Genomic DNA, 20,628 nt, shown 5'->3' on the forward strand with positions numbered 1-20,628 from the left:
AGAGATGGAGATGGGGGAAACTGGTAATACTGAGGCCAAGGGAGTTCCGAGGAGAGGAGAGTGGTCAAGGGGTTAGATGCCATAGAACAGCCAAGAAAATCAGCCAGAAAAGGGACACTGGATTGATGAGGAGAGGGTCTCTGTCTCAGGGTAGCTACAGGGCAAGACGAAGGCAGCAGCCCCATTATGGTAGATTGAACAGTCAGTGCGAGGTGAGATGCTAGGATAGGTGATTCTTAAAACTTGACTGTAAATAGAAAGAGATATAGGATAGTTGGTATAAAGTTGGGCTTTTGTTCTTTTTTATTTTTTAAGAATGCAGGCATAAAAATACAGGAGAATGATTGATAAAACAAGATGGTTAGAAGGTAGAAACGGACAAGATTCAGATCATAAGGAAAACATTTGGCTCTAAACAACAAAAAGACTACCCCTCCCCTGAGAAAAGAGTGATGATGGTGAGGGTGGGCACACACAGGAGTGGGATTGGTAGCGTGAGGGGTAGACCTTGATGAAGCTTGTCACCCCCGGCCTCAATCTTTCCCTTGAAGCAATATGCAAGGTCTTTGTGGAAGTGGAGGTGGGCAGAGGCTGTATGAAGATACCTGCTGGGGCAGGTCACTGCCCATCCTCTCAGCACTCACACCCAGAAATCGAAAACGCCCCACCTTCAACTTGAGGACTACACAAGCCTGAGAAGAAAATGCAGATCACCTTTTCTTCCCTGGAGCTCTAATGGACCATCCTGCATCCTGGCATCAACACCTGGGGTATAACAGCCTCACTGGGTGCTCTTCCCTCAGACTCCACATGGATCATAATCGGAATTCCCTCTCGAAGAAGAAGAAGAAGATGGGGAGATTCGGCAGTGGGCTCTTTTAAGGAGCTCTTCTCCATGACAGGGAGAACTGTGGCTACACAGTTGCTCCAGAATGCCCTGTGTTCTGAAACTGCTGATGGTACACACCAAAAAGTGACTGCTGAGGATGGCCAGGGAAGGTCACAGAGCTGAATGACCAACTCTTCTAAAACAGTTTTACCAAAGATTAGAAGAAATGGCATAGTTTCCCTTTGGGAAAGATTTTCCAAGGTTCACACAGAATCCTGTAAAAAGCTGACAAATGCCACTATTAGAAAAAAAAAAAGAAAGAAAAGCTGCATGAAAGCTGGATCCAATAAGTAAAAAATGTCCAAGGTCATAAATTTTACTGCTGCAGAGATACTCTAAAACTAACAGAAAGAGTATATGTATAACTGAATCCCTTTGCTGTATACTTGAAACTAATATAACATTGTAAATCAACTATGCTCCATACATAAAACAAAAGTTAAATTTTAAAAAAGAACAGAAAGAAGCAAATCCCCATCCCCACTCTCAGCAGTCCCTAAAATCTGTAACCTGTGACTGTCATATGGCTGCCTAAGAGATTTCAGACAGTCTGGGAGAGCTCCAGGTGTGAACCGTGTGCCTTTCAACCCCCTCGAGAGGTGGAAATTGCCTCTTTAAACTTTTCTAAATAGCCGCTGGGTGGGGTCTCTCCTAAGGATGTCAAACCAAAATGAATGAATGGGGGAAAGGAGGCCCAATACTAGTTGCTTCACTTTAGACAGCTCCAGGGGCAATTTTTTTGCCAAGAATTCAACTTCTCTGGGTCCAACAGTTGAGTAAGATGATGTTTCTAGTTGAATAAGATGGTGTTTCTATGCACAGACTGGGCCAGCCATCTCTTGGAGAAGATTTGTGATACTTGATAGTCAAAAGTTAAATGTCCCTGAACACAGTGATATGCCTGGTAGCTACCTTTTAGAGGTAAAAAGGTCTGCAGCAAATCTGGCTTGGTGGTAGGGAGGCAGACCATGTGATACCCCAGAAAGTTCATTTCAACTTTGGGATGGTAGATTTTATAGAAAAAGCTATAAAAATAAAAGTTTAGTACCAAACATGGTCTTGGAGGTTATCTAAAGTATCCTTTGTTGTTATCGTTTAGTCGTTAAGTCAGGTCCAACTCTTTTGTGACGCTATGGACTGTAGCCTGCCAGGTTCCTCTGTCCATGGGATTTCTCAGGCAAGAATACTCGAGTGGGTTGCCATTTCCTTCTCCAAGGGATCTTTCTGACCCAGGAATGGACCCAAGTCTCTTGCTTCTCCTTCAATGCAAGCGAATTCTTCACCACTGAGCCATCTGGAAAACCCTACTTTTCAAAAAATTAATAAGGTTACTGAGACCTGAAAGCTTGATATTGATGTCAGGAGGAAGACCCCAGGAAGAGAAATTAATGAATAATTTCCAGTCTATAGATCTGCTTGTAGAGACACAGGCCCACTGCAGTTCCCACTACCCCCTCAGGAACCTTTTCCTAGTCACTTATATGCCTTCGCCTTGCACATGGTTCCTTCTCATTAGCCTAAAAGTATGCTCAAGTCTCTACAATCCTAAAAAAACAAAATATATCTTTTTGACACTGCTTCTTTAATAGGCCACCAATGTCTCCTTGATTTGTTCACTGGCAAACTTTAAAAAAAAATAATTTAGCAGAAAGACTATCCTATGAACTGAATGTTGGTTATGTTGCTTTCCCACAGAATGTCTTAGGTTGAAGCCCTCACCCCAGTGTGATATTTGGAGGTGGGATCTTTGGCAGGGTATTAGGGTTAGATTAGGTCTTGAGGATGAGGCCCTCATGATGGGATTAATTCTCTTCTAAGAAGAGAGCCACACGATGGCTCTCTCTCCCGGCCCAGTGAGGGTACAGCAGGGCAACCATCTGAAAACCAGGAGGAGGCCACCGAATCTGCCTGCACTTTGATACTGAAGTTCCCAGCCTTCAGAATTGTGAGGGAAAAAAAATGTTTTTTTGGTTGTTTAAGCCTCTAAACCTATGAAATATTGTGATTGCAGACCAAATAAAGACAGAGTGCCAGGTTTAAAACTGGACAATTCTCTGTTAAAATACTTATCTTAAATTTCTCCATCCTGATTCTTCTTCTCCATTTTAGCTAGCTATTGGTTCAAAAGGGCTTCCCTGGTGGCTCAGAGGTGAAAGTGTCTGCCTCCAATGTGGGAGACCCAGGTTCGATCCCTGGGTCGGGAAGATCCCCTGGAGAAGGAAATGGTAACCCACTCCAGTATTCTTGCCTGGAGAATCCCATGGACATAGAAGCCTGGTAGGCTACATGGGGTCGCAAAGAGTCTGACACAACTGAGCAACTTGGTTCCGTTGGTTCAAAGACTCTCTCTTTCTCTTTTAGTTCCTCTTCCTTTCAAAAATGTTAGTATAATGAAAAATAATTACCTAATAACAATTAGCTATCTCACAGTCTCTGTGGGTCCAGAATTCAGTAGCAGCTTACCCTGGCTCGTTCTGGGCTTCCCTAGTGGTTCAGATGGTAAAGAATCCACCCGCAAATGAAGGAGACCCAGGTTTAGTCCCTGGGTAGGGAGGATTCCCTGGAGAAGGGAATAGCAACCCACTCCAGTATTCTTGCCTAGAGAAGCCCACGGACAGAGGAGCCTGGTGGGCTACAGTCCATAGGGTCACAAAGAGTCAGACACGACTGAGTGACTAACACTTAAAACCTTGGTTCTTTCTGGTTCAAGGTGTCTCTCAAAGCTGCGATCAGGGTGTCAGCAGAGTCTGTAGCCATCTGAAGGCTGACGAAAACTGGACGGCTTAATTCCAAGACAAGGCCACTCACATGGTTACTGGCAGGAAATTTCAATTTCTCACCACATGGGCCTCTCCACTGGCTGCTCCATCACCCTCACAACCTGGCAACTAAACTCCACCAGAGAAAGCAATTTAGGAGGGAGAGAGGAGGTGGCAGCACATTTTTATGACCTAAGTTCTGAAGACACCAATATCATTGCTTCCACTGTTTTCCCATCTGTTAGAAATGAGTCACTAAGTTCAGCTCAAAATCAATAAAGGGAATTCATCTCTCTCTCTCTCTCTCTTTTTTTTTTTTTGACTGCTCACATGGCATGTGGGATCTTAGTTCCCTGACCAGGGATCAAGTCCACGCCCCTGCAGTGAAAGGGTAAAGTCTTAACCAATGAACCACCAGGGAAGTCCTCATCTCTGTCTCCTCAAGGAAGGTGTTTTAAAAACACCATATGCTATTTCAAAGATGTCTCAGTGGTTTTCCATCAAAATACTAAGAAGGTATAATTTTGTTACATTTTTAGCCCTCAACTAATCTTAGGGCTAGCTAATCTTATTATCGGGGGTTAATTTTACCATCGTTTTTGCCTTTTCCTCACACTGTCATAGAGATTTCCTTGTCCTCCATCTTCTATGAGACCCCTTGTTTCCTTGATCCTATGACTTTCCTTTCTTAGAATCCTCCCTCTTCTGAAACTGCATACATTATGGGCTTCATGATAAAGAGAGAATAGGGAACAAAGTCTGTGAAAACATTATCATTAAGCTTCCAACTGTTTTTCAGAAATGCAATGCCATTTGATTCTGGATTCTTGGTCTGTTATTTCTCTGGAAAACTTTAGGATCTTCTTATTCTCATTGTTCCAAAATTGCACCGTGATGCATCTCACTGTGGGTCTGTGTCCTTTCAATGTGCTGATCATTTGATAAACTCTTCAATATAGAAATCTATGATCTATTTGGTAAAATCATATCAAATTATTTCTTTGATGATTTCTTATCCTATTCTATCCATTTTTCCTGTTTCCCCCTAGACTCTTATTAGTAGGATGTTAGATATCCTACACTGGTTCTCTTTTTATTTTTATTTTCTCTCTTTTCCATTTCTTTATTTAAATAGTTTACTTCCTGGGAGATTTCCTCAAGTTTATCTTCCAAACTTCCCATTGCAGTTTTTAATTTCTGCTATCATTCTGTTAATTCACAAGAACTCCTTTGTCTTTAAATGTTTTTAATACAATTCTATTCTCATCTCATATATGTCGTGTCTCCTCTTGTATCTCTAAAATCTATAACGGAAGATGTTTTTAAAGTTTTCTTCAAAGTGCAGTTTGCTTTCTCCAGTAACTGTTTCCATTTGTTTCTATTTCTTTCATACTTTTCTCAGATCACTGGCACTCCTTGGTTTTCTGCTCATATTGAATAGAATATGAACTTTGGTGGGACTTGCGAATTATGGGCTTCAACATAGAATAACAAACTGAAAGATTTTATTTTATCATTTTTTAATTTTAGTAAACATTTTATTTTAAAGTAGCTTTAGATTTATAACCCTGCAGGCCACTCATTTGTTTTCTCTTCTTCTGGATCATTTTATGAAGATTCACTGGGAGTGGGGTATAGATTGGAGTAAGGACTTTTTCCCAAAAATTACCACCTGGTGATTTTTCAGCTAGGATTTTGGAAAGCCTCTGAAAGCACATTATTTCTTCTCTGGTCCCACTTTATCTCAGCCCTGGTGGACTGAGCTAGACCTGGCTTTGATATTGAGTGTCAGAGTTAAATAGCCTGCTTTCTGACTCTGTCAATAGAGTTGGATAGCAACTGAGAGAGTTAAGGATGGCAGGCAGGTACAGCAGGGATCCTTAACATCTGGCTTCTGGACATCCTTCTCTCTCACGGGACTGTGATAAGGGAGTGTTAATCATTTCTGCTGGTGTCTCCTGACCCAGATCCATCCCGTGGAACACAGGGAGTGTCTATGAGGGAAGGCCTGTTTGCTCAGATGGTCTCTTGAGTCTCTCCTCATACCATGCAGAGTGGTTTGAGGTGGCGACTGTTCTGGGCCCAGGCTTCAGTCTGCAAGCAGACAGGTGGCTGTGGGCAGGATAATATCCATGGGCAGCTGGTAGACTTTGCTGTGAGCCCCGACCACATTCTCTGTTCAAGGGAGAGGGGTCTGCATTCTCCTTGGCTCTGGGTGTGAGTGGACAAGCCTGAAGTTTGTTCACAGCCTCTGCTGGATGTGAGATCACTCCAGAATGATATTCCTGTGAAATTACATTCCACTCAGGATGTGAAACTGGATTTGTGTGAGAGCCCTGGCACTAAAACTCAGGGCTCATAGAGGGGCAGGAATGCTAAGTGAGATATACAGCCCTTCTTTAGAAGGTGGGGAAGATAGAAAGAGAAAAAAATCAATTCTGAAAGGATTTTGCATTTTAAGTTGGTGTGCTAAAAGCACCCCAGGGAGTTGGTGGGCTTGCCGCTCAGACTGCAGACCTGGTGTTAGTTGTCCCAGCTGCCTGCCACCCTGGCAGTAGGGCAAGTTGGGGAATTTAAATGTGGATCTCAAGCTGTGTTATTTTGTTGAGATCTCTTCTCTTGGGTAGTTAATTTGCTATTCTTCTGACCTACTGCCTGGAGAATATAGGCCTAAATGCCAGCATTCTGGGAGCCAAGCAAGGAAAAATAAAATTCAGTACGTATGTTTTAACTTTTATTCCACTTTGTTCAGTATAGTACTCCTGCCTTCAACTAGCCAGTTGTCCTAGTTTAGAAATGTTTTAAAAAAGCTGTATCTAGAAACTTCCCTTGGTCCAGCGATTGGGACTCTGTGTTTCTACTGCAGGGAGCGAGGGTTCGGTCCCTAATTGAGGAACTAAGATCCTGCATGCTGCACAGCCAAGAAGACAAATTTTGAACTGAATAAAGATGAAAATACCACATTAAAAAGAAAAGAAACCCTCTATCTGGCAATTAAAACCCCTGTGTTTGCTATGTTAGGGAGAAATAGCTGTCCAGCTGCTTGGAAGGGAGGCAGTGATCTGAGGGATCAATTCTTAAACCAGGTTTCAGTCAATCATACTTTTAACTCTGCTGCCAGCCCCATTTCGAGATGACCGGTGCTGTTGATTCCTCATGCATTTTTACAGATTCCATGGCACAAATAATATTGCTTCTTATCTTTCTCCTGTTCTGGCTCGGGATTCAGATTTCACTCAGGTCTGTTAGGACAATCACCACTTACCATCTGTTTTCCAACTTCCAAAAAATGTACTGCTTTTTCCTCTCCTTTTCTGTGGTTACTCTATGACATGAAAAAAAAAAAAAAAAAGCCCAACTTTTTATTTTGATTGTGGTTGAATAGGTACTTTCAAATAAACAATTTTAAATAACAATTTAATGTTTATTTTATTAAGCATTCTTAAGAATGCTTAATAAATGCAGTCATCGGCAGTGAAAGGCAATCCAAAGAGGTACTTCTGGTTAAAATTGTTTATTTGAAAGTACGTATTCAACCACAATCAAAATAAAAAGTTTTTTTTTTTTTTTATGTCATAAAGCAACCAGAGAAAAGGAGAGGAAAAAGCTGCATTCTTTAAACAAGTATAGGGTTTCCCTTGTAGCTTAGTCGGTAAAGAATCTGCCTGCAGTGCAGGAGACCCAGGTTTGATCCCTGGGTTGGGAAGATCCTGTGGAGAAAGAAATGGCAACCCACTCCAGTATCCTTGCCTGGAAAATCTCATGGACAGAGGAACCTGGTGGATTGCAGTCCATGGGGTCGCAAAGAGTCGGGCACAACTGAGTGACTAACACACACATACACACAAACAAATATAAATTACTGAATCTCAAATTGGAGTGGGGATATAGAAGACATAAAGATGTAGATTTTTAGAAAATATGATGCCCATTTTATAGAGAGAGCTTTAGCACACATCTGCAGAGAGAGTTAGGCAGCATCTAGTGGGAATAAATGTGTCAGTGGTTAGGAAGCTGGCAGGATTGTGGAATTCTGTTGGTATGAACAGTGGCAAGCAGATTTAAAGGTAAAGAATGTAGACTTGTTAAAGTTAGTCTTCTTAGATTGCATAGAAATTGAATTGGAACAGTTGTCTCATCAAGAAATCTTGAGCAGAGCTGGGAGCTGAGAAAGGGGTTAGGATTGTTTTGATTTTTAAAAGGAACAACATCTGTTCTTTATTTTATGCACTGCCCTCTCTCCCAGTGCTTTTAAGTATCTTTAAAGATGACGATCTGGTCTCCATGAAATAAACTACAGTTTAATGAATCCCCTATGTATCCATCTACTTGCTTGGCTGTTGACATGTTGCCCCATAACTTGACCATGTCTCGGACTTGCGTTCATTCAAGTTGCTATTTTTGGATAGACTATATGATTTGAGAATACTGTGAGGCAGTCCAAACAACAGTTGATTTTCCATCTGCCTCTGATTATCGGAGGTACTGTTTCCCAAACTGTGGTCTGTGGAATATCAGTAACTCAAGTTGTTAGTGGATACTCCATGAGAAAAAAACTTTCGTCTTTTAAGTTTTGTTTCATTCCTATATACAAAAAATATATTAAATATATTTTTGTAACTGTTTTCCTTTGCTATAATCTGCCTTTAAGAAATGGAGTACCATACACAAAAGACCAACAAATAACATTTTTTAAAAATCACATGATTTACAAACACATGGTTTTCAAGTCAAGAAATGGTAGTGTATTGACCAAAATGCAATCTCTGGTTATTTATATCTTTTCATGGTCATGGATTTTGTGTCTTAAAATTTCAAGAAGTATTTGTCATACTTAAACTATTTTTTCTTCTTGATGAAAGAATAAATATATTTAATTATTCTCACTTGTTTTTAATCAATTTTGTTGTTTTGTGACATTTACAAGATCATCTCTTTTTTAAGTCTTCAAAAGGCATAAAATCATTCTTGGAAGAGAGAACACATAATTTTAATGTAAAACAAAACAGGTATATGATCAAGTGCTACACTGAGTTTGAGAGGTGTCGTTGTGAGAGTTCAGAGAAGGAAGAAGTTGTGTGGACTGATGTAGTTGGGGAATGCATTGAGGGGGAGGTATGATTTGAAACGGGGCTTAAAAGTTGGAAGATATCGTGTGACGGGAGACAGCCCTCCATGAGTTTCTCGTGCTCTTGCTTGTCTTACTAGCATGCCAGGAATCAAGGCTCTGACTGCTTTTCACTAGGTCATCTCTTAGGGTTGTTTGCACAACCTGCCTTGAGAGAATAATCTCTCTCTTGGACAAAAAGCAGGCTTGATGACCTCTTGCTATGAAACGGTGATGGCCCAAGTTCAGAGTTCTCTCCTACAGCACTGTGACAATGTGCGCAGGTAACCATCTTAGTGGTCTGAGCTGTTCCCCCTAGAACATGGGATGCAAAGGGAACCAATAAAAATGGAACACTCATACTGTCTGCTCTGCTGTGGTTAAGAGCTTTTGCTCATTGGCCCAGAAATTCTATCTCTTCTGCCAGCCTCCATGATACAGTAACAGGTTAACTATTAACTTGTAAGTGGGATAGAATCAAATCCCAGTCAAGACATCGGGACAATGACTGAAAAGAGAACCAGCTGAGTGAAGGGGAAAGGCTGAGCCTTTCCCCTTCACACTGTTTAATATGTGTGGTACGATGTCAGAAGACTGATGAAATCTGAGACTATATATTGGAGAATATAGTAGCAGTAGGCAGGTGGGATGGAGTGGAGGGCAGGTAGATTTTAAATGCTTTGAATGATGATGCTACGGACTGCTATCTGCGACCCTTCAAAATTCATGCGCTAAATTGGTATATCTTGACCCACAATGAATGTCAATAAAACATTTGTGGTGCATCAGTAAAGAATCCACCTGCCAATGCAGGAGACACAAGAGACGCACGTTTGATCCCTAGGTTGGGAAGATCCCCTAGAGAAGGAAATGGCAACCCACTCTAGTATTCTTGCCTGGACAATTCCATGGACAGAGGAGCCTGGTGGGTTACAGTCCATGGGGTTGCAGAGTCGGACACGACAGCACGCATGAGTATTGGGTTCTTTGTGACAGTCACTGTTTAATGCATGAGAAAAGGTGACCGGACACTGTGAACACGCTGGGGAGAATTCTGAGCTAGTCTCCCTAACAGCATTGGTTTTAATTAGATAGATTCTTAAGCGGCCACTGTTTAAAAAATAAATAAAATTCTACACACACAGAATGAAACATTACATTGAAAAACACAATCACCACCCCTCAAAAGAGGTTGAGTTCAAGAAAAGAATGCTGCAGAGGAGCAAGCTGTGATGGAGAAACCATGAACTATCACTTCGAGGGGTAGGGGTAGGGTAGGGTGAGAATGCCTTAGGACTCAATGCTGATTGCCATGTTCTTAAGCAGCACTCCTCAGTAGGAATGTAATGCATGGAAGCTTCACTGGGAGGCTCCAGGTGACCTGAGAGATTATTACACTTTTGGTAGGCTTGACTTTTCAGTCCCTCCCTGATGAATGGAATCCAACTCACTATGAAGCCTTAAACTATCCTTTCTCACAACAATTTCTTTAAATATTTCTAGGCAGAATTCATTTTCTTTTTTCTCAAAACACTTTGCTTATGTTTCTATTATCATATATCTTATTCCTACTCCTGTTATGGGTAGGATGGAGGAGGATGTTAGTTGCTCAGTTGTCTCCAACTCTTTGCAAACCCATGAACTGTAACCCACCAGGCTGCTCTGTCCATGGGATTCTCCAGGCAAGAATGCTGGAGTGGGTTGCCATTTCCTTTTCCAGGAGATCTTCCTGGTCCAGGGATCCAAACTGGGTCTCCTGCATTGCAGGCGGATTCTTTACTGTCTAAGCCTATTATGGTTAACTGTTTACTTATTTGCTTACCAATTCCTTGAGACTAAATGTTATCTTATTTCTCTCCTTTCCTCCAAGCCAGTTAGCCAATTGCCTTATAATAATAAAAATAAGTTATGTTTATCGAACATCTTCTAGGCATGATCTCAGTTAACCCTCACAAAAACCATTTAGGTAAATACTTATGATTATTCTGCATTTTTTAAAAATGCTGAAACTGAAATTTGGAGAGATGTTTAAGGTCATTTCCTTAGCAGAGGCTGAGCTAGAACATCAACACAGTATCATAGACTGAATGTTTGTGTCCCTCTAAAAACATATATTGAAAGCTAACCCCCAATGTGATGGTGTTTGGAGGCTGAGCCTTCGGGAGGTGACAGCAGAGCCCTCATGAATGGGATTAAGTGCGCTTATGAAAGAGACCCCAGCTCTGTTGCCTCTTCCACCGTGTAGGACACAGCAAGGAAATAAGGCATCTGTGAACCTGGAAGTGAGCTCTCTCCAGACACTGAATTGATGGTACCTTAATCCTGGACTCCCCAGACTCCAGAGCTGTGACAAATAAGGTTTATTATTTATACACCACCCAGTCTGCTGTATTTCGCCTCCAGTGACTGAGCTCTTAATCATGGCATCATAAAGACTCCCACATTCAGTAGTTATTCTCAGTATATGTTTTGATATTTCTTGAGTGAAAACCAATCTATTAAAATGTTGATGATGAACATGAAGGCACTGGTTGTGTGGAGGCCAAAACTTGACAAGGAGAATCACTGAAATGTGAGCTGCAGAGTTTTAAAAGCAATCTGTGACTTCTGAATATACAGCTCCATTTCTCACCAGTATCAGTTATTTTACCAAACCAAGTTTTCTCAAGTTAATATCCTCCTAGCTAAACAAACTATCAAAAATGTGCTTGATAAGAGAATACATACTCACATACACACATACTCACATACACACACACATACACTCACATCCTTCCTATCTGACTTTAATTCCATAGTATCATTAGGTCTTATTCATCATTTCCTTAGTTCCAGGGTTATGGTCACCTATAGTCAAAAAGAAAGCATCGCTTCTTTTTTAGAGTCAGCATGCTCTTGCCTTCTGTTGATTATCCCCAAGGATTCAATGGTCTGAAAGAGTCATCAGATGATTTATTTGTTGTAGGGAATGTGTACGGTAGTTACTCAGTTCATTCAGAGTAAACACAGAAGTCCTGACACTGGCCCCAAAGTCTTCCATGATCTGCCCCTGCTTCCTTACCACTCTGACCTCATGGTCTAATTTTATAGGGCTTCGTGCAAGATCTGAGTTCCCTGACCAGGGATCAAACCTGTGCCCCCTGCAGTGGAAGCGCAGAGTCCTAACCACTGGACCACCAGGGACGTCCCCGTATCCCTTTTGCAATATATGTATCTTTCCTTAGATAAGCGTCTATACTCAACTCCACAGTACTTACACTGAAATTCATAAGAGTTCATAATCAGGTAATGAAAAGGATGAAACAAGACAACTGAAGCTTAAATTTCAGGCCAGCACTGGACACACATAGGCACTCCGTGGGAGTTTGCTGCTGACAAAATCGGCAGTGGTGACTGTTGCTGGGCTGACTCAGATGAGAGCATTTCTCCATCTTCTATCCTGGTGGAGTTATTCATAACAGGTCACCTGGTAGATAAGAGGCTTCAAAATTAAATCTTCCCAGATGGTTTTCAACCAGAGACTAATTCTGAGGCTAACTCTACTCTCAGAAGCTTTCCTGGATCCTTGCCTCTGTAAACAGTTCACTGAGTATTGATGTTACTGTCCATGGCTTTGGCTGGAACAGAAAGAACATGCCTCATCTTATGCTCTGTAAGTTGTATCGTCTTACCAGTACTCAATATATTGTGGAATCATCTCTCAGAACAACATGGTTGTTTTTCGGCAAATATTAATAGCAGCCGTGTCTGCATCTCTTCTGAGGTTAAGGCTTTAGAGCAGCATAAAGCCATCATGATTATGAAGGACCATCTGGTGAGCCAGCAAAAAAGTATACATTGAGTATAGAAATGCTTCTTGAGTCCATGACACAGCCTGTTCGGAGTCAGGGTCAGAGGAGTGATGTATCCATTGGAATAGGGGTGACTGTATTCCCACCATGAAATAACTGCTGTGTCCTGATCACATGATGTTTGTTCAAAGTGGCCTTAGGTATCAAGAGTCGCCAACTTTCTGGATGAGATGAAAACTCCTGGGGGTCACTAAGGACATCTGTATCTTTTCTGCCCACCAGGACTCATGGGTTTAAAATGAGGGTGGGGGTGAGAATCTAACCTAGTAATAAACACAGCCAAGCAGCCACTTTGAAACACATGATCCAGAGAGGATCAGGCCCCTAGCTTCAGTTCTACCATGGGACCTTGGACTAGTAATGTGACCTCTCCAACCTTCAATTTCTTACTTGTAAGTGTGAGTGAGGGGCTTCCCTGGTGGCTCACTGATAAAGAATGCACCAGCTAACGCAGGAGATGCAGGTTTGACCCCTGGTCAGGAAGATCCTCTAGAGAAGGAAAATGTGACCCATTCCAGTATTCTTGCCTGGAGAATCCCATGGACAGACGGGATTCAGACACAACCTAGCGACTAAACAACCAAGCGTGAGTGATGTGTTTCATGGGTATTCCACAAACTCTTGAAAATCAAATGAAGTGAAAGATGCAAAACTTCTTTATTGACTATAAAGCCCTGCACCAGTAATAAGGGTTCTTTTTAATCTTTCCTAATCATACCGTTAATATTTAGTAATTAAAAATCCAAAGATCAAAAGTGCATGAGGTTTAAAAGAATCCCCTGACCCATTATTAGTCCTCAGAATTGACTAATTTTGACAATTTGGTGCTTCTCTTTAAGTATATACATAGGTATTTATTTTGGCTGTGCTGGGTCTTTGCCGCTGCCCTGACGTTTCTCTCGTTGCAGTGAGCGGGGACTGTTCTCTAATTGTGGTGTGTGGGCTTCTCGTTGTGGTGGCTTTTCCTGTCGTGGAGCTTGGGCTCCAGGGTGCGCGGGCTTCAGGGGTTACGGCTCCCAGGCTCTAGAGCACAGGCTTGGTAGTTGTAGTGCACAGGATTAGTTGCTCTGCAGCACACGGAACCTTCTTGGATCAGGGATCAAACCCGTGTCTCCTGCACTGGCAGTCAGAGTCTCTACCACCCAGCCACCAAGGAAGCCCTGTGCTCAGCTCTGTGTACTGTGTGAACGTGTGCATGAGCATGCACATTCTTTTTTTAACAAAAAAGAAATCATTTCCTACTACTCAGTAGAATGCTACGCAGTAATTTTTCAGGAGGTAAATTGCTATGTATATATACACATGGAACAATGATATTTTATGTGAAAAAGCTGCAGAATCACATTTATAGCAAGAGATAATGCTCATGTACACACAAAATGCACAGCTTTTTCTGGGAAGAACATATGGCCGAGGAATGAGGTAATGTCACTTTTTCTTTCACACAGTTCTCTATTATTATCAATTTTATCTTAAGCATATATACTTTCTCAGTAATATTAAAGACCATACAAGAGAACGTGGAGCATAAGTCAATAAAATGGAAATCATATGATACAACTGAATATAGTATTATACATGTGTATAAATGATAGGCCAGAAAAAATATTGAAGAGAAGAATATGCTAAAGAAATTTTCAAATGAAGCAGAAATGAAAGTAGACATATGATTTTCAAAATTATTCAGTAGGGAATAGAAAAAAAATGGATCGTGCAGTTTCTGCTGCCAACTTTCTTGCAATATGTAACTCGCAACAACAGAATATCCCGTTATGCTGACCAGTACTAAATAATGGCCTCTATGCTACAAGAGGCAAATAGAAGCTGAAGCAAGGCTCTGCCAAAAGAGGAAGAAGGGCTAAATATGAGCCATGCTCAATTACTTTTGCTTTTTAAATGCCAGTATTTTAAAGACCCTAACAATGTGTTGTCTGCACGAAAGTGAACTTGAAATTAACATCAGATACCTTAAAGAAAGGTATGATGTTCAATTGTTACTTTGCTGTTTTTGCTACTAAATTGTTTTATTTGAAAGCAGCATTATAGCATATGGGCTAGGGATATAAATATTCTGATTTAGTTCCAGGGTCTCTTGATGAAAGTAAAAGAGGAGAGTGAAAAAGTTGGCTTAAAGCTCAACATTCAGAAAACGAAGATCATGGCCTCCAGTCCCATCACTTCATGGCAAATAGATGGGGAAACAGTGGAAACAGTGGCTGACTTTATTTTTGGGGCTTCCAAAATCACTGCAGATGGTGATTGCAGCCATGAAATTAAAAGACGCTTACTCTTTGGAAGGAAGGTTATGACCAACCTAGACAGCATATTCAAAAGCAGAGACACACTTTGCCAACAAAGGTCCATCTAGTCAAGGCTATGGTTTTTCCAGTGGTCATATATGGATGTGAGCTGGACTATAAAGAAAGCTGAGCACCAAAGAATTGATGCTTTTGAACTGTGGTGTTGGAGAAGACTCTTGAGAGTCCCTTGGACAATAAGGAGATCCAAATTGTCCATCCTAAAGGAGATCAGTCCTGGGTGTTCATTGGAAGGACTGATGTTGAAGCTGAACCTCCAATACTTTGGCCAGCTGATGCAAAGAGCTGACTCATTTGAAAAGACCCTGATGCTGGGAAAGACTGAGGGCAAGAGGAGAAGGGGACGACAGAGGATGAGATGGTTGGATGGCATCACCAACTCAATGGACATGAGTTTGGGTAAACTCCGGGAGTTGGTGATGGACAGGGAGGCCTGGTGTGCTGTGGTTCATGGGGTCACAAAGAGTCAGACACAACTGAGAGACTGATCTGAACTGAACTGTCACACTAAGTGAACCATTTAACCTTGCTTACTTTTTAAATAAAATAATAAAAAGATAAAGTTCTAAATTTCTATTTTATTTAATATTCTATGTTTCCATAACTTGGAAGACCAAACAGAGGAGTCATAAACAATACCCACATTTATTTTTTTAAAGGCATCAATAATTCAGAAGAGCTTTCTTTTCCCATTCATTAACAAGGTCATAAGTCTGTAGTGCTGTTCATATCAGATGAATCTGCAAAGCCAGGACCAGGAACCATTGCATATTCTTGAGATGTGCTACTTTGATTCTTCTGTTTTTGTTCACGTATTTGTGCATTACTGTAGTACTGCTCCTTTGGAATGAAAGTATATAGTGATGAAATCTTCTGCCAGTCTTCAATACTTGGAGTTTTGCATTCCTGTGGATGTGAGCACTCAAAGAAACATTTGACATTTTCCTTTGCCAGTTGCGTTGCATGTTCTGTGGCTTGACTTTTAAAAATCTGCTGCTCCTGTTGCAAATAGATTTCCCAAAATTTCAGCTGCATGTAACTAATTGGAGAGCAGTGTCGATTGATTGATGTAAAAAACAGGAGGACGATGATAACAATTGCTATCAGGCTCCAGCCTAATATCTTAGGTAAACACAAAAAAACAGTGTTTTAGTCAGTTAAAAAAAAGTTAAAAGCTAAAACCTGTTAAATCAACAGGTAAAATTTGGGCTACTCAGAGTTAAGATGATGAACAAGCAACAGTTAGGTCTTATTCACTTAAGAGAAAGAAGCGGCAGTAACCCCTCTCCCCACCCCTCAGTAGAACTGCTTGCTTGACAAGACATTTTCCAAGTCATGTCAAGGATCCACGGAGGAGCTTATATGTGGAATCCCTGGAACTCAAAATGTGGAATTTCAGAAAATCCACTGAAACAGGTATTCATTTCCAAGAACTTCTGAGCTTTACAAGCCCAGAAGCAGTGTGGGGTGATGGCTTTAAAGTCAGCCAGACCTGGACTCAGTGTACCCACTGTTAAGACAAAAGAGAATAACAATAGAGATAAAGGACCCAGCAAGGTGTCCGGTGTGGGGCACAGAGCAGATGCCTGACACAACAGAGTGCCCCAGTGCCTTCCTCCTTTCATTAGTTATACTCAGTTTTTTATAAAAACCTATAATGGGCTTCCCAGGGGTCTCAGATGGTAAAGTGTCTGCCCACAATGCAGGAGACACGGGTTCAACCCCTGGGTTGGGAAGATTTTCCTTGGAGAAGGAAATGGCTACCCACTCCAGTACCCTTACCTGGAAAATTCCATGGACAGAGGAGCCTGGTAGGCTACAGTCCATTAGGTCCCTAAGAGTCGGACACGACTGAGCTACTTCACTTCCACTTTCATAAGGGAAGAGACTCTGAACACACACATAGGTAAGACTGAAACTAATACAATATTGTAAGTCAACTATACTCCAATTAAGGGGGAAAAAAAGAGAAATAGCACCCAGACGAAAGAAACAGAGGGGAAGACAGGGAAGGAGGGAGGGAAGGGGTAGGGAGAGAGAGAGACAGGAAAAAAAAAAAAGAAAGAAAGATGACGTGCTCTGGTCAGTCATTTCAGTCGTGTCTGACTCTTTGCCCCCTATGGACTGTAACCCGCCAGGTTCCTCTGTCCATGGGACACTCAAGGTAGGAAGACGAGAGAGGGTTGCCATTTCCTTCTCCAAGGATGGAACCCTCATCTCTTGGGTCTCCTGCATGGGCACTTTACCACCAGCGCCACCTGGGAAGCCCTGGGAAGATAGATGATAGATAGGTTTGCCTGTCGGCTCATTTGAAGCCAACAGCCATTCTAGTTAGCTTGCCTTCGGTGTCAGGAGCAAGGGCACGCATTTCTACCTCCCCGTCCGCCCCGCAGAAGCCAGTGCCTCTCCGACCCCCAGACCGCATCCTGCGTGGGCGCCCGACCTGCGACTGTGCCGTGAGCTTCCTCTGCAGCTCCTTCTGCAGCTGCTTCATGTCGGGCGCCTGGGCCTGCTGGCAGGGCACCAGCGGCAGCTGGGCGGAGCAGCTCGAGGTGGAGTTCCCGCACAGCCACCGTACCGCTAACTTGGTCCCGCTGGCAGCGCACTCGTAGAAGGTGCCCCCGAGCAGCGCCATGGACACCCAGATGAGCGGCGCCACCAAGGCGGAGACGCTGATGTTCAAGCACACCCAGGCCTTGCGCAGCCCCGCGCAGCAGCCCCGAGAGCAGCAGCCGGTCAGCACGCGCCAGGTGCTCCCGTTCAGCATGCAGCCCAGAAGGAAGAGCGCCAGCGCCGGCACCAGCAGGAAGACCAGGCCGTAGGGCAGGTTCCAGGCGGCGCTGCACGGGCACTGGAAGACCGCGCTGGAGAAGATGCGCTCCCCGCCCACCGTCAGCAGGCTCACCAGGCAGTAGCCCAGAGCGTTGCGGTGTTTGAGGTGCAAGGTCAACACCTCCCGAAACTTCTCCATGGGTCTCCTGCCCCAGGGCACTGTGCACAAGGCTCGGCTGCTTCTGCCTCTTCGCCTCCCAGCTCCTCAAATGATTTGGGGCATCTGGGGTTTTCCCTACCTCGCTAAGTAGCACCTTCCAAAAAAGGCAAGAGGGTTTCTCAGGGTGTCCTGAGCTTTCACTTTCTTATTTCAACCCGACTAATTGTGGCAGATCAAAGCACACAGCCGCCGACTTCCCCAGTGCCCACCCCTTTCCAGAAGCAGGCACGTTGGTGACGTTTATCCCTCAATTGAAGAACTCTGACTGAGGGAAGATAGGGCCTGTTCCAGTGTAACTTTAGTTTCCTCCAAACTGACAAGGAACCAGGGACTTTCCTTTCCCTTAATGATCCCTTAATGATCGGGGGACTCTGCAGTCCCTTGGAGAAGGAAATGGCAACCCACTCCAGTGTTCTTGCCTGGAGAATCCCAGGGACTGTGGAGCCTGGTGCGCTGCCGTCTATGGGGTCGCACAGAGTCGGACACGACTGAAGCAACTTAGCAGGAGCAGCAGCAGTCCCTTAACAATTCCTTAATGATCGGGGGACAGTCCCCCGATGGAAAGAATACATTTTACTTGAGTAAACTGGGGAAAACACCAGCTTTTCCTCTACTGCAGCCACCCTGGCTTCTAAACCAACTCCCAATAAGATGCAGCAATTACCAGCAACAACAAGACATCCCCACAAACCTCCATGATTTACAGGAAACATTATTCAAGGGCAAATGTCCAGTGTCTTTTACATAAACTGAATTGCAACAAAGCCTCGCTCAGATTCCAGGATATCCATGATTCTCTGCCTCCTTCCTGTCCCCCTTCTGAACAAAACTGCCACTTTTCTCTCCTCCCCCTGATCTCCTACAGGACATTACCCTGAATATACTGTATTGACTTCTGCCTCTTTTTCTCCCCACTCAGGTACGTCCTCACACTGGCAGTACATAGAAGTGTATCAAATCCTTACCCAGGGGCCACCAAATTGATCAGCAGAGGAGCGGGGTACTGGCTGTTCAGAAAACACTAGCTGAACCAAAAACACTTCAAACGGCAACTACCCCTATCTAACGTGTTGTTTCCTCCACTTGCAATTTGCTCAGAGCAGCATTCCTCTAACAAGCTAAAACCACTTCCGTGAAACTGAGCCTTACTCTGCGTGGCTCTAGAGTGACGTGAGGTGTACTTGAAAGAACATGGGTTTTGAAGTCAGGTGCACTTTGTGTGTGTGCGTGGTATTTAATACGTTATCTTCTCTAAGATTCACCATGCTCATTTGTAAAAACAGAATATAGTGCTGACAGTGTGAGATTGTTGAGAAAGTGAGTAGCATCCATAAAGCGCTTTGATACGCAGGGTGTGCCTATTAATGGATGCCCAGTGTGAGAGATTATCTTTCTCATTGCAACTTAAGGAAGAGACAACAAATAGCTGTGTAGTATTTAAGAATCCAAATGAATGCTCCATTTTAGACCAAGGATTGTATTCAGTGACTACCTTCAGAAAATCGCTGTGCCCTCGGTTGTCCATTTCACCTCAAGGAGGGTGCATGGATATAGAGTCTGGGTGGGCAGGTCAGAGTGAACTTGTTGCTGCTCAAGCCCATCCACTAGGCTTGCCTTATTTTTTCTGGGAAGAATAAGTAGCCTAGAGAGCCGAGTGAATTGTTGCAGAGAAGGCAGGAAACACCCTATTCTTAGTCCAACTTGCCTTTTTAGCTATCTCCCACCACCAGTGCCTGGCACAAAACCACTATTCCCCAGCATTGTGATGAAAAACTATTCTCTCTGTGTGAGTGTTAAGAAGCTGTCCCCAGATCAAGGTCCTTTGTGTGACGCTGGGCAAATGGGGCCTCTTCTCTGAGGTTCGACCAGGTACTGCCAGGTTCTGTGTAAACTTGCATCTAAGTTGCGTGTTTACAGCAAATCACTTCTGCTATGACAGTCATCTCTGTAATCCCGCATCTGCAGAAAAGCTTCCTTCCCTTATCCTTTGGGTTACTGAACACTCCTCTTACTGGTGGTGCCTTCACTGCCAGCACACTCCTCTGAGATGTTGTCTCCCCTTCCTCGATTTTCACATACCGTCATGAAGAAATGCCACTCTGTCAACACTTTTGTGTAGATGGCTTTATCCATATCCCTCTTAATAGTAACCAAACTAAAACATACCCTCTCATTCTCTTGAATGAGATGTATTTATTCCCCCACATTTATCAAAATAAGAGGGAGGGCTGGCATTCTCCCATTACTGCATCGAAACCTGGGTTTTTCCACCATGTCTAATATTCTTATTAGAAGTCTTATTCTCCATCAAGACTCAAGCTATTTAGCATGACCTCTTCCATCACCTCAGTCCTGCTGTCTGTTTTCATTCCCTTCATTTACTAAGACTTCTGCATCTGGAGACAGTTTTCCTCTTCTTACCTTTCCTGTCAAGGATTTGGTTTCAAATATTTTTGGTTACAGAAACTTTTGTCTTGGCAGTCCCCTATTTCAAGTTGAGTAATTCGTTAACCAATGTATTAATTAGTTCATTTGCTGATGCAATCACTCATTTAAATATTTAATAAGCATCCAGTATATGCTAGTACCTGTAAAAGTAGCGGGTATTATTGTTCACAACAAGGAACAAGACGAACACATACCCTGCTTTCGCTGAGCTTGTGTTCTAGTGGAGAGGATATAGATAGTTAGAGGGAAAGTTCTCAAGTGATG

General features: G+C 42.9%; 1 protein-coding gene and 1 non-coding gene across 3 annotated transcripts; both read right to left on the reverse strand.

The window, feature by feature from the left end:
* Positions 1-11,865: 11,865 nt before the first annotated feature.
* On the reverse strand, positions 11,866-11,938 carry TRNAG-UCC (transfer RNA glycine (anticodon UCC)). The gene has a single exon. It is a non-coding gene; the product is annotated as a tRNA-Gly (tRNA).
* Positions 11,939-15,482: 3,544 nt separating this feature from the next.
* Positions 15,483-19,003, reverse strand: CALHM6 (calcium homeostasis modulator family member 6). 2 transcript variants are annotated; one of them, XM_069599150.1, is made up of 2 exons: positions 17,368-19,003; positions 15,483-16,046 (listed from the first exon to the last, which is right to left on the reverse strand). In XM_069599150.1, the coding sequence occupies exons 1-2, from the start codon at positions 17,893-17,895 to the stop codon at positions 15,630-15,632; spliced, it is 945 nt and encodes a 314-aa protein (XP_069455251.1). In that variant the 5' UTR covers positions 17,896-19,003; the 3' UTR covers positions 15,483-15,629. The 2 variants fall into 2 exon arrangements, with proteins under 2 accessions (XP_069455251.1, XP_069455252.1); XM_069599151.1 differs by having other exon boundaries at positions 15,483-15,923; positions 17,368-17,977.
* Between the last annotated feature and the right edge of the window lie 1,625 nt (positions 19,004-20,628).

Source organism: Ovis canadensis, chromosome 8 (genome assembly GCF_042477335.2).
Source record: "Ovis canadensis isolate MfBH-ARS-UI-01 breed Bighorn chromosome 8, ARS-UI_OviCan_v2, whole genome shotgun sequence".
Lineage (NCBI taxonomy): Eukaryota > Metazoa > Chordata > Mammalia > Artiodactyla > Bovidae > Ovis > Ovis canadensis.